This window comes from Lactuca serriola, chromosome 8 (genome assembly GCF_051521515.1).
Source record: "Lactuca serriola cultivar US96UC23 chromosome 8, Lser_US96UC23_V15, whole genome shotgun sequence".
NCBI lineage: Eukaryota > Viridiplantae > Streptophyta > Magnoliopsida > Asterales > Asteraceae > Lactuca > Lactuca serriola.
Window position 1 is genome coordinate 170936689 of NC_136415.1, and position 13834 is coordinate 170950522.

General features: G+C 38.7%; 1 protein-coding gene and 1 pseudogene across 2 annotated transcripts; both read right to left on the bottom strand.

The window, feature by feature from the left end:
• Positions 1–340: 340 nt before the first annotated feature.
• Positions 341–3389, bottom strand: DIS2 (Arp2/3 complex, 34 kD subunit p34-Arc). Of its 2 annotated transcripts, none has more exons than XM_079017130.1 (11): positions 3156–3389; positions 2609–2795; positions 2474–2540; positions 2194–2401; positions 1942–2111; positions 1762–1839; positions 1548–1680; positions 1364–1455; positions 830–886; positions 628–693; positions 341–521 (listed from the first exon to the last, which is right to left on the bottom strand). In XM_079017130.1, the coding sequence occupies exons 2-11, from the start codon at positions 2668–2670 to the stop codon at positions 486–488; spliced, it is 969 nt and encodes a 322-aa protein (XP_078873256.1). In that variant the 5' UTR covers positions 2671–2795; positions 3156–3389; the 3' UTR covers positions 341–485. The 2 variants fall into 2 exon arrangements, with proteins under 2 accessions (XP_078873256.1, XP_078873258.1); XM_079017132.1 differs by having other exon boundaries at positions 2609–2837.
• A 1978-nt stretch (positions 3390–5367) lies between these two features.
• Positions 5368–6916, bottom strand: LOC145070169 (malonyl-coenzyme A:anthocyanin 3-O-glucoside-6''-O-malonyltransferase pseudogene; annotated as a pseudogene).
• Positions 6917–13834: the final 6918 nt, after the last annotated feature.

The following is a 13834-nucleotide window of genomic DNA, read 5'->3' on the forward strand; positions in this document are numbered from 1 at the left end:
GTTACTCACCTTAAACCTTATACTTAATTCCCACATACCATGTCTATTCTAAAATGGTTTTAGGGTTCAGTTTTCACCCATAGATAGAAAACGTGGGTTTAAACCACACTTATAGTCCATTAAGAACTGTTTCCAAATGAGAAATATATCACCCATTATCATATTAATTAAAATTAAAAATAATAATAATAGTAATACTTAAAATATAAATAAATAAAGCTGACATTAGACTATTTCCAAAATTTTGACTGAGCTTGGCATGAAATTCGCGTGTTTAGCAACAAAAGTCATATTCACAATAAAAGTCGATAAAGAATATGCAGATATTTGTTTGTAGATGTTAGACAACCTTTTTTTTTTTATGATGTAAAAGTAATAGTTTTGTTAACCTTTTTGCCTTATCATCCATCCGTAATTATAAAAATGTTACACAAAAAAAAAAAAACAGTAACAGTAAACAGCATTACAAGTATCAATGACTACTTTTACGAATACGAATTTCCACGTGACTCTTCAATGCTCTACAAAAAAAAAAAAATTAATTATATAATTAGTCAAGATTTTTATAAAATCCAACAACACTCGTATATAATAATAATAATAATAATAATAATAATAATAACAGACCAGTCTTTTAAAGGATTTGCTTTGAGAAGCTCCTCCATTCTCATCTAACTTAGCACGATCCAAAGCCTAATGCAAGACATAGCAACATACTTTCATATTCTTTTTATTTTTTTCTTATAACTTTAATAAAAAAAATATATATTAATAAGAAAAAATGTTGTAATTGAAAAAAAAAAAAAAAAGTAAATTGATATTTCTTTACTTGGATTAATGATTCCACTCGTCGTCTCATCCGAGTATGCATAAATCCTTCAGAACACTGTGACCAAATAAATACATAAAATAAAATAATGAGAAAAAAAAATGTTAAATTAAAATTGAAAATTTTCCATCTGGCCCCACAAAATGGACAAGTTACAATCTTTATCAATGTAACATTTGTCAAATTGAAAAACATACCAAAAATGTTTATTCTATAATTGGTTATATATATCTTTGAAACTATTTTCTTTGATTGATGGGAAATTGTCAGAAAAGTCCCAATATTTTCGGAAAAGTTTCACTTTAGTCCCAAATTATCATTTTTTGAATAGAAAAGTCCCGATTATTTGATTTTACACGATAATATGTCATTTCCTATTAAAAGATATATTTTTCTTTTTGTTAATTTGAGCCAAAATGAAAAAATCAGGACTTTTATGTTCAAAAAATAAATTTTATTGAAAAATGGTGATATTAAACACTTAAAAATATTAAAAAAAAAATGTGAATATATAATTAGAAGCAGAAATGTGACCTTGACATGATAATTGACATATGCATGGAATGTTGATAAACTCCAAACTGTTTTGTCCAATTTCTTTCCTTCTACATGGCGTGTTGAGATAACTGCATTTGTTAAAATATATTAAATATGTTTCTTTATTTATTCATACATAAATCTAACAAATATAAATAAACCCAAAATTCATAAAATTTACCAAAAGAAACAAAACCAGCATTTGCAGATAAAGCATGTTCAGGAGCTTCTTTGAGTTCATTAGGAGGTGAAGAAGACCATAAACAAGCAGGGGCATTATTAAGTCCAGCTGTACGTCTTGCTTCCACAAATTCCTTCATAAACATTTTTAATTCTTTAATTACTAAAAACAATAACCTTAAAAAAAAAATTATATATTTTGTTTTGAACAAAACCTGAAGGAATGATGCAGCAAGAACAGTATCAATGGAGTCATTGAATCTCATTGGGAACACTACAGTTACCTTTTCAATCTGTAATTTATAACAAGTTTTTAATCTGTTAAATATGGAGTAATGAAGTTGTTATTGATGTTTTAAAGAAAGTTACATATATTGAAAAATGGAGCTTTGAACCTGAGGAACAATGAAGAAGGATTCATTAGGTCGATGGAGAAGGGGGACAAGGACACCAACATTAGGGGGCATAGACCTTGATGCAAGTCGCTTCAAGATTACTCTTAGTGGGGCCCCCATTACCACTTCTCTCACAGATGCAATCTTTACCAAAAGATTTTGCTTCATTTCTGTATCATGACAAGTAACAGTGTCATGTAATCATGTTACAGATAAGAATGGGAGAAGAGAAGAGAAGAGAAAGAATCGAACCTTCAAGTGAAGGAAGTTTAGACAAGTTGAGTTTAACTGTGAGATTGAAGCCATCTCTTGGAGGATCAAGGATATGAACAACACTACCATATGCTGCTTTGATTGCTTCAATGGCTCCAAATGGAAGGCCACCGGAGAATTCAGTCTCTGGAGGTGGAGTGGGGAGGGATACTGATAGATGTAGAAGATGTGGATTCTTTATCGATGCCTGAAACCATTACTTGAATCAATGGTTTTTTAATAATTGATTAGGAATTCAAATGTTTCGTATCGACTATACCTGAATATGGTAACGAACGTCATCGAATTCAACCCAGTGGCAATCCAACTCGACTCCTTTCTCGATACTGGTATTAGGTATAAGAATTATGAAGCGAAAAGGGTAGATTTGGAGCTGAAAATTGATAGAACTTACTTTTGAACGCGGTTTGTTAAGATCTGGAGGAGGTATCTTGACTGAGATTGAAGTAATATCATCGTCTATCTCTGTGTATTTGTGCGCTCGCTCATGCGTCTTTCCGCATCTTCAATTTCTGATTTCTTTTTTGACTTCACATGGAGATTGAGGAATCGGCTTCATTCTCGTCCATCATAGCGGATACCTAAGAAGGTAAATATATGGCGATCAAATTCATCGATGAACTCTGTCGAATTAATTTGAATGTGAATGAAATGGTCCATTTCTTTCAGCAATGGTGGAACAAAATCATAAATGATTTAAAAATGAATCAAAATAAACGATTAAAAGACAAAAAGTAATCAATGTGCAACCTCATCTAAAAACTAGGGTTTAAAAAATAGCCATGATCGACTTAGCCAGACGGGTTTTGTCTGCTTCCAGAATTCAACAAGCAAAAGTATTTCTGATTTGTAAAGTTAGAGATTCATGATCTTGAAGACTATTCACGCCACTCTATATTCTTTACCCGTTCCAATTAGTTTTAGGATACCCAATTGGTTACCTTAGAAGATGGACGACGACGGAGACGGCGGATTCCAGAGAGCAATGAAGAAGAGTAGCGTTGGCGAAGGAGAGTCGGGAAACGGAGAAGATGAATCGCGGCGGAGCGATGTTCGACGGGGACAGCGACGATAAATCGGAGAAGGCGTTGAAACGGAGAGAATGAGGTGAAGGGCGGTGGTGCTGCTGTGAGATTAGAATAGAACGACGGTAATTAAGATTACTCAATGTTCGTACAACGATTAAACACCGAATTTGTTTTGGATTTTTACTAATTGAAAAGAGTCTTAAGTTATTTATTATTATTATTTTTTTAAGAAGGTAGAATATTATTTTTAATTATATTTTTATGATTTCTCGTTTAATAATGTTATTTTTTGATGGTTATAAGAGATGACGTTTTCAAGATAGATTGTGGCAAAATAAAGAATAGTTAAACTTAAACCTAGTATGGATCAATTATCGAAATAACAATAATTAATACTTTTTTTTTCTTCTAAAAATCACAATATTGTCATTTTTCCCTTGGCCCTTGCAACGTCTCTTGGACTTTGTCCATTGATAGTCTCAAAGATTGTGGTCCTTCTAATTTCCTTTCTTCTTGTATGTTTGTGTTAAAAAATCAAATGAATACTAATAAGTACTAGTTGTGAAACTCGTATATTATATGGGTTGATTAAAACAAAATGTTAAATAGAAACGATTAAATGAAAAGTTTATTTGAATTTGAAATTTAAAATAAATAAAAATATGAAAAAACAACAAGCAAAAAATAAATAAATTAAAATTATTGTTTAGTTATCAGACTCGTATACTAAACAGGTTAATTATAACAAAATGTTAAACACAAAGGTTTAAACTGTAAATTTATTTGAAATTAAAATTGAAATTTAAAATTTAAAATTTGAAATTAATATCATTATTATGGTAGGTTTAATTTATGGAAACTAATTAATAATATATTAGAAATGGAAAATGAAATAAATGACAAGTGGAAAATAAATATATCTCTAAATTATGACAAAATGACATGTGACAAATTGAATGAGAGAAGGACATGTGACAAAATCATTCTTATTTATTAGGGTAGATTGTTTCATCTTTTGTATCGATCATTTCGGATAAATTGTGTAAGGTTGTCTTAGAAACCTCATTTATACCATTTGTGATTATATCTTAGTTTAGGATTGTTGATTGCATGTGAGTTAACTTGTTATTTTCTGTTATTTTCTGATAATTTTAGAGAAAAAAAAAACTATTATGGCGAAAAAATTGTGTAAGGTTGCCTTAAACCTCAGGTATACCACTTGAGAGTATATCTTATTTTCTATTTATGATTGTTGATTACATGTGAGTTAATTGTTATTTTCGGCCAAATTCCATAGTTATTTGCCAAAAAAAGCTAAAAAAATTAAGAATTAACTAAAATCATAGTTTTTCCTTAATGGATCGCGGGTTTCGTGTATTAAGTTATGATTTCGTGAACAACTAAATTTTGGCATTTTCTTCCAATTTTAAACACTTATAACTTTTTCATATTGACTCTATTTTGGCTGATTTTATTTGTTGTGGATTTCTTGTTATTAAACTCAAAACTACCCGACTTGTTTTCTTAAAATTTGATCTATCAAGCTTTAAATATAATATGATGTACACTTACAAATAAAAACCAATCAACATAGCACTTTCCAAATACTATATATATATATATATATATATATATATATATATATATATATATATATATATATATATATAAATATTATCTAATTATACGTTCCTTTTGCATTATATTCATTTTCACCTCAACTACACATTACAACCCTTACGTTACATTTTTATGCTTGTATACCTAATTTCAATAGCCCCAAAACATGGGTGTTTGTCATTTTCTAAAACTTCTTTGTTTCGCTAATACTTTTGCTTCTTTTCACTATATGCATTATAGACTTTTAAGAAAAAGTAGAAAATTTAGTGAAATAAATTTTTTCCACAAAATGACAAGCACCATGTTTAGGGCTATGGAAATCGGGTATACAATCATAATAAATGTAATCTATAAGTTGTAACATGTAGTTGAGACGAAAATGAATATAATGCAAAAAAGAACCAAAGTAATTGGATTAGGAAAAAGGAGTGATTTTATATTTTATAGACTTATACCATATAAAACTATAAAATATAAGTGTTCAAAGTTGGAACACATACCAAAATTCACCTATAAACCAAATGGAAACCCAATACACAAAATCACAGCCCAATACAAGAAATCGAAGTCCATTAGATCCCAACTATGATTTTAATGGTTATTTTGCTCAGTTCTTATTCCAAACAACATTTTTCAGATCACATCGAGTCCAAACAACTCAGTAGATCATTGTTAAAGATATCAACAAAAGCATCCATTTGTTTCACCGGAAGTGACAACCCAATTTCAAGATCTTCAGGCGATTCTTTCCCGGCGTTGACTGAAATCGAACCATTCCGATCTATCGACACAGTCTCATACTTTCTCGGCTTCCCCCACCCAAATTCAACATCGTAAATCTTCAACTTCGGAGTTCCAGCCACCCCAATCTTCGCCGGAGTCTTAAACATCAGTTCAAACCATAATTCAGCGTCTTTAACCCCTCCATCATTCTTCTTCACCGTTTTACTTATAGCCTCTCCAATGGATTCAACAGCAACAAGAAATCCTTTGCTTCCCGATAACATCATGCTCTTTGTAATCGCGACACAAGGCCCTACACAGTTTCCGAAATAGGTTTCCGAGAGTGGTGGATCCATCCGACTCCTGAAATTCGCTAAGCATACAAACCTTTCCAACTGATCATCTTCATCGTTTCTTTCTTGAAATCCAACACGAGATTTAGCTATACAACTCCATACATAACCACATGCTACTGAAAACGACGATATGTATCCCGATGTTGGAAGTTGAATGGATACCCATTTCTTCATCAAACTGATTCTCTCTTTCGTCAAGAAAAACGTTGCTCGAACTTTAGAACTCGGGCCAACAAGCTCAGGAATTTGATAATCTGCATTCAAAGCTTCAACACCAGGTTGGTTCATGAAGATTTCGTCTAAAGATTCTGGGTATTTGAGAAGTCGATCGTAAAACGGAAAAGATCCATTATATGTATCATGTTTAGCAATCGAGGTCCACATCTTTAGGAAATCGAACTTGGTGGTTGCATCACAAAGAACATGGTGATTTGTGATCCCAATGGAGAAACCCAAGTTCTTGAAATACGTAACCTGAACTGCGAAAAGAGGGATGGAGAGAAATTCGGATGCTTTAGTGACATGACCTAATGGAGGAACAAGAGGATAGAAGTTGTCACATGCTCGAGGGTGGTTTCCTACAAGATCTTCGAAATCGAGATGAGATTCTGCGACTGTAAACTCGACAGAATCGCCATCAACATGACGGATTTCTGGTTTTGTTGGATTAGGAAAGACGATTAAGTTGCTTGCGAATGGGAAAAAATGTTGAAGAGTGATGGATAATGAGTGTTTGAGAATGGGAAGAACTGTTTGGATGAAATGAGGTTTAGAATGTGGGAAATTGTAAAAGAAAAGTTGGTGAATCGGAAAGTGGAACAGCCATATGATGTCGAAGAAAGTGAGGGGTAGTGACTTCTCGCCGACGGTGGCCGACGGCGGAGATATTCTGCAGGTTTTAAGGACAGTCAACATATGGATACGGGTGTCGGCTGTTATTTAGTATTTACATATGGACACGAGTTTAACGTGTTGATTTTTCAAGTCAACTTTTTTGTTATTTTTACTATTTGGACTTTGGAGACCACTTTAACATATGGGGCTTTTTCAATTTCCAAATTAAGAAATGGTGTGATCGGCCCATCTATTTTAGTTTATATCTTGCATAATAAATTACATTGGTCTTACCATTTTTAATTGTTATTTTGAAATGTCATTATATGATATGCACTTTTAGCAAGTTATATCATCGAAATTATCTCACTAATAATAATAATAATAATAATAATAATAATAATAATAATAATAAAATAAAAAATATAAGGCTGCACGTGATTTTCCTCGCTTTTTGTTTGTCACGTGATTCTTTTTCTCGCCAAAAGCCAAGGTGTACGTGGGAAATGTTCCTGTATTATTTTTTTTTTAAATAAAAATAATTGATTTTTATGATTTATAATTTTTTAAATGAGTAATAAATATACAATTAATTAAAAATAAAAACGACTACATTGATTAAAATAAAAGTTACATAAAAACCTAAGATTTAAATAACTAGAAAAAAACAAACAACAATCTATCGAAAATATTTTTGCATAATCTGTTCATTTTTCTTCAAAATGAGCTCCAAAGTCGGTTTCAAAAGATGGTCAGTGTTTTCCATCAAGAACCTCATATTTTCCATTTCTTATCTCTCCGCACGTTCATACTTTTTTGTTTCTTTTTTTTTCTTTGTCGAACGTCAAACGTTTAGTGAAATTAATATTATATTGATCAAATTCCATCCTTTTCAGCATTTGGTCCGTGTCCATGTTGAAATCCGATGCACCCAAAGAAGTCCCATTTCCCTTCCTTTTTGTTTTGTCTCTACCTATCAGTCGGACAATTTCTTGTAGCCCGAGTTCGTCATCCTCATCTAAATCTAGACCGACCCGAGCATCGGAGGAAGTTGTGTAACCACTAGAGCTCGTTTCTGTTCGCTTTGATTGTTGTACTCCAAATATAAACTATTGCTCGTATTTTTTCCACCTAGGACTTTTAATCAATATTTTCCAACAATCATGCCACTTGATTGACTTTCCCTGTAACATCCAAAAATACGACCCAAAATTTTTTTGTTTTAATAATAATAAAATCATATACTGATCATCACATCATAAAACCATGTGTCAAATATCTCAACCCATAATAAAATGTCATGAACATTTGTGCCAAATCAAACTAAGAATCAAAACAAACTCCCAGAAATAAGACTGAGGTTGTGGTGTGTGCGATGTCATCATCCCGAGCTCTTCCATTTGCTTGCGGAAGTACCTGGAACCAAAACTGAAACTGTAAGCACAAAGCTTAGTGAGCTCCCCCAAACTACCGCATACCATACATAACATATAAAGCACATACTGGGCCTTGTCCACTGCATCGGACCGAGGTCCGGACTATCTAGGGCCTTGCCCCCCTGCATCGGACCGAAGTCTGGAAACTGACTAGGACTTTGTCCCCTGCATCGGACCGAATTCCGAACTAACTGACTGGGACCTTGTCCCCTGCATCGGAACGAAGTCCGGACTAACTGGGGCCTTGCCCCCTGCATCGGACCGAAGTTTGGAAACTGACTGGGACCTTGTCCCCTGCATCGGACCGAAGTCCGGAACTGACTGAACATAACATAGCATAAACATATCAACTAACATGAATACATATACTGCATACTGCATCGGAACAGAGTCCGGAACACATAACAAAAAACATGCTTGAATCACAAAGACATCAAGCACCCTAACTACTGCATCGGACCAAGGTCCGAAACTACTGCTAACTAAACGGGTCGGCATTGTGGCCGTAGACCCGTTCCTACTGGAAGGAAACTCACCTCGTAGCCTAGCTGCTGAAAGGACTGCTACGGAATCTGACTGTTGCGGCTCCGGTTTCACCCCGGCTACAATTTCCATAAGTACCATCAATCAAATACGGATAATAATATTGAGGGTAAAATGACTCTCTTACCCCTGGTTCAAGTCAACCTAACGGTCAAAATCAACGTTCAGTTGACCTGACTCGTTGAGTTGGGTGACCAACTCGTCAAGTCCTTACTCTCACTTTCTTGCTTCTACTCGTCGAGTTTTGGCACAAACTCGACGAGTTCCTCTTTGTTACTAACACTCCGACAATATGCATCCGACTCGCCGAGTTGTATGAACAACTCGTCGAGTTCTCCTTCATCAGATGAACACTCTAGCTGTGACTCGCCGAGTTGTATGAACAACTCGTCGAGTCTGTTCCCGAGGTATGAAGATTGCCTTGGACTCGCCAAGTCAGGGCATTGACTCGTCGAGCTCTTCCATGAATGAGTTTAACCCTCTAGCTCACCGAGTCCATCTCTCACTCACTGGTTCCACTCGGCATAACTCGAAAAGGGGAAAACAGGGGACTCGCGACTCAAGTCGCCGAGTCTGAAGAACGACTCGCGGAGTCATATACATGAAAACACTATATACTCGATTCTGCTTGAAACCAATCCATTCCATTCATAGATCTGGGTTCTTGGGGCTTGATTAACACGTAAAGTTTCCAACTTTACGTGTAAATAACATCAAATGAAGGTTTTAGGGTTCAAAGCACACTATAAGAGTAGATCTAGAGCTTTCATGCAAAATGGCTCCATAAAGGTACTAGATCTAAGCTTCTGGAACTCAAACCTAGCTAGATCCGAAGGCTAATCATCTCAATGAGTCCTCTATGCTACTACTAAGCCAAGAAATGGTTCAAGAATAGCTTTAATGGCTTTAAAAAGGGGATTTAGGCATAGAAACAGAAAAGGGCCAAGATATACCTTACTATACTCTAAAATTCCACAAGGATCTAGGATCTCCTTCTTCTCCTCTTGATCTACCTTCCTTTTTCTCTCAAGATCTTCAAAGAAACACACGAAATCACACAAAAATGCTAAGAGGGTTCTAGGGTTTCGAGAATGAATGCTCTGAGGGGTGATAGGGGCTGACTTAAGGCCCCAAAAGTTGTTTAAATAGGGTGCAAACACTTGAAATTAGGGTTTCATCCAGACTGGCGGACTCGCCGAGTCCGAAATATGGACTCGTCGAGTCGCCAACTTAAACGTGCTCGAAATCCCGACTCTACTCGACGAGTTTGGCTACTAACTTGTCGAGTTCCTCCTAAAACTTGAAAAAAATAAATATATAAATATCATACCAGAATTGGGGTGTTACAACCCTCCCCCACTTGTCTCAGACTTCGTCCTCGAAGTCTGCTGCTGCTGAATTTGGGAACAACTCTGGGTAATGCCCCTGCATCCCCTCCTCGGACTCCCACATCCACTCTGAACCCTTCCGGTGCTGCTACTGCACCTTCACTAACTGAATCACCTTGTTCCTCATGGTCTTCACCTTCCGATCTAAGATCGCAACTGGTCTCTCAACATAATTCAGGCTGCTATCAACCTGAATATCCTCAATGGGCACAATTGCCGACACGTCCACCAAACACTTCCTTAACTGAGAAACATGGAAAGTGTTGTGGATCTGGCTAAGTTCTGACGGAAGATCCAATCGATAAGCAACCCGACCCACTCGGTCCAAAACCCTAAAAGGTCCAATGAACATGGGGCCCAGCTTGCCCCTCTTCCAAAACATGATAACACCCTTCCAGGGTGATACCTTCAGGAGGACCATATCGCCCACCTGGAACTCCAAATTTGAACGCCTCCTATCGGCGTAACTTTTCTGCCGACTCTGTGCAGTCTGCAGTCTGCCACGAACCTGCTGGATCAACTCAGTCGTCTTGAGCACCACTTCGGTGCTCCCAATGACTCGCTGACCGACCTCGCCCCAACTAATCGGGGTCCTGCACTTCCTTCCATAGAGCATCTCAAAAGGAGGTCGATCAATACTCGCGTGGTAACTGTTGTTATATGAAAATTCCACTAACGGAAGATACGTATCCCAACTGCCACCGAAGTCTAGAACACATGCCCGCAACATGTCCTCGAGAGTCTGAATCGTTCTCTCGCTCTGCCCGTCCATCTGAGGATGGAAAGCGGTGCTAAAATGGATACGAGTACCCATCTCGTCGTGAAACCGCTTCTAGAATCTGGAAGTAAAACAGACATCTCGGTCTGACACCACTGAAACAGGCACTCCATGACGTGCCACCACCTCTCTCACATAAATATCAGCTAACTTATCTGTTGATATGCTCTCCTGGATCGGTATAAAATGAGCACTCTTCGTCAATCGATCCACTATAACCCATATAGAATCCACTCCACGCGCAGTCTTGAGAAGCTTCGTGATGAAATCCATGGTAATGTCTTCCCATTTTCCACACTGGAATGTCTAACGGTTGCATCTTGCCGTGAGGTCTTTGGTGTTTTGCCTTAACCTTCCTGCAGGTTAGGCACAACTCCACATACTAGGCGACATCTCGCTTCATGCAGGGCCACCAATAATAGGGTCGACGATCTCTATACATCTTTGTCGCCCCTGGATGAATGGAAAATCGAGACTTATGAGTCTCATCCATCAACACTTGTCGTACTCCGCCCTAGTACGGCACCCAAACTCTCCCATGAAGGGTCAACAATCCTCTACTATCATAGTCAAAAGAAGCTACTCGGCCCACGATCCTCTCACACTTCTGTCTCTCCTCCTTGAGGCCCTCTACCTATGCCTCCTTGATTTGCTCCAATAATGGAGTAATCATCGTCATCCTCAAACAAATGTCTCTGATCGGGGCCGCTACTGCCTTGCGGCTCAGGGTGTCGTCCACTACGTTGGCCTTCCCTGGGTGATAAAGGATCTCACAGACATAATCCTTCAACACATCTAACCATCGCCTCTGCCTCATGTTCAGATTCGACTGATCCATGAGGTACCTCAAGCTCTTGTGATCCGTGTAAATGGTACAACGGACCCCATAAAGGTAATGCCTCCAAATCTTGAGGGCAAACACCACCCAACTCTAAATCATGCGTAGGATAATTAGCCTCGTGAGGCTTCAACTGTCTCGAGGCGTAAGCTATCATACGGCCTCGCTGCATCAACACTGCTCCCATACCTGTGATCGAGGCATCACAGTAGACTACGAAATCCTCTACTCCTTCTGGCAGGGTAAGAATCGGTGCCTCGCACAATCTCTGCCTGAGGGTCTCAAACGTTGTTTGCTGCTCAGGCCCCCAACGGAATGCTACCGACTTCCTGGTCAGTTGGGTGAGCGGTACTGCTATCTTGGAGAAATCCTGGATGAATCTACTATAATACCCTGCCCAACCAAGGAAGCTCCGAATCTCGGCTGGAGACTTCGGGACCTCCCACTGCATCACGGCCTCAATCTTGGCCGGATCTACCAAAATACCTTTCTGGTTGACGAGGTGGCCAAGGAACTGCACCTCGTGCAACTAGAACTCGCACTTGGAGAACTTCGCGAAAAGTCTCTCCCTCCTCAAAAACTCTAGCACCTCTCTCAGGTGCTCCTCATGCTGCTCCTGAGTCTTGGAATACACCAAGATATCATCTATGAATACTATCACAGAACGATCCAGCATCGGCCTACACACGCGGTTCATGAGGTCCATGAACGCGGCTGGAGCGTTGGTGAGCCCAAACGGCATCACCACAAACTTATAATGACCATACCTGGTCCTGAAGGCAGTCTTCTGCACATCCTCGCCTCTGACCCGCATCTGGTGATATCCGGAACGTAAATCGATCTTGGAGAACCAAGACGCTCCCTGAAGCTGATCAAACAAATCATCTATCCTCGGAAGTGGGTAATGGTTCTTCACCGTTACCTTATTCAACTCCCGGTAATCTATACACATATGGTGCGACCCGTCCTTTTTCTTCATGAATAAAATCGGTGCACCCCAGGGCGAACTGCTCGGCCTGATAAATCCCTTGTCTAGCAGCTCTTGTAGCTGCGTAGAAAACTCATGCATCTCTGGGGGAGCCAACTGATACGGTACCTTGGCTATCGGAGCCGCACCAGGGATTAGATCAATCCCGAACTCACCATGTCTCTCAGGAGGTATCCCCGACAAATCCTCCGGAAATACATCCGGGTAGTCTCACACCACCGGAACATCATCAACTGTCATCTTGCCCTTCTCCTGGGCATCTAAAACATAGGCAATATAGCCGGCGCAACCCTACTGAAAGTAGTGTCTCGCTCTCGCTGCTGAACACAGAATGGTCCGCGCTGTGGCTTCTCGCCCTGAATCACTAACTCTACCCCACTGGGAGTACGAACCCTTACCAACTGAAGCTCACAATCTATCACCGCCCCATTGGGGCTCAGCCAATCCATGCCTACTATGACCTTATTCCCTCGTAGGGGAATAGGGACCAAGTCCACCGGAAACTGCTCATCGAATAACTATAGGGAACACCCTCTGTGTACCCTTGCAACCCTAACGGTCCTATCAGCTGCTATCTCAACCTCAAGTGGACAATCTAGCTCCCTTGGAGCTCTGCTAAACCTCTTGCTAAGCGCAAGGGAGACGAATGATCGGGTAGCCCCCGAATCAAACAATACTGTAGCTGAAATGCCGATCACCGAGAACGACCCTATACAAAACATATAACCATAAGAAACAATCAATAATAAATACTGAGATAAGGGAAAAATACATACCCGCCACCACATCAGGAGTCGCTCGCGCCTCCTCTGCTGTCAGCTCGAAACCCTACTCTTCGCCACCGGCGTCTCGACTCGGCCCTGACGGCCATCTGAAATCCTCAAAGTAGCAGGAGCAGGTGCTGACACCTTTCCTACAACAGCTAAACTCGGACACTGGGAATTTTTATCTCCCCTCTGATTGCACTGAAAGCAAATCAGATCTGATGCCGCAACGGTGGTAGTAGTGGCTGTACAATCTCTGCTCATATGCCCAGTCCGGCCGCACTTGTAGCAGTCGACACTCCCTACCTTGCACACCCCATCGTG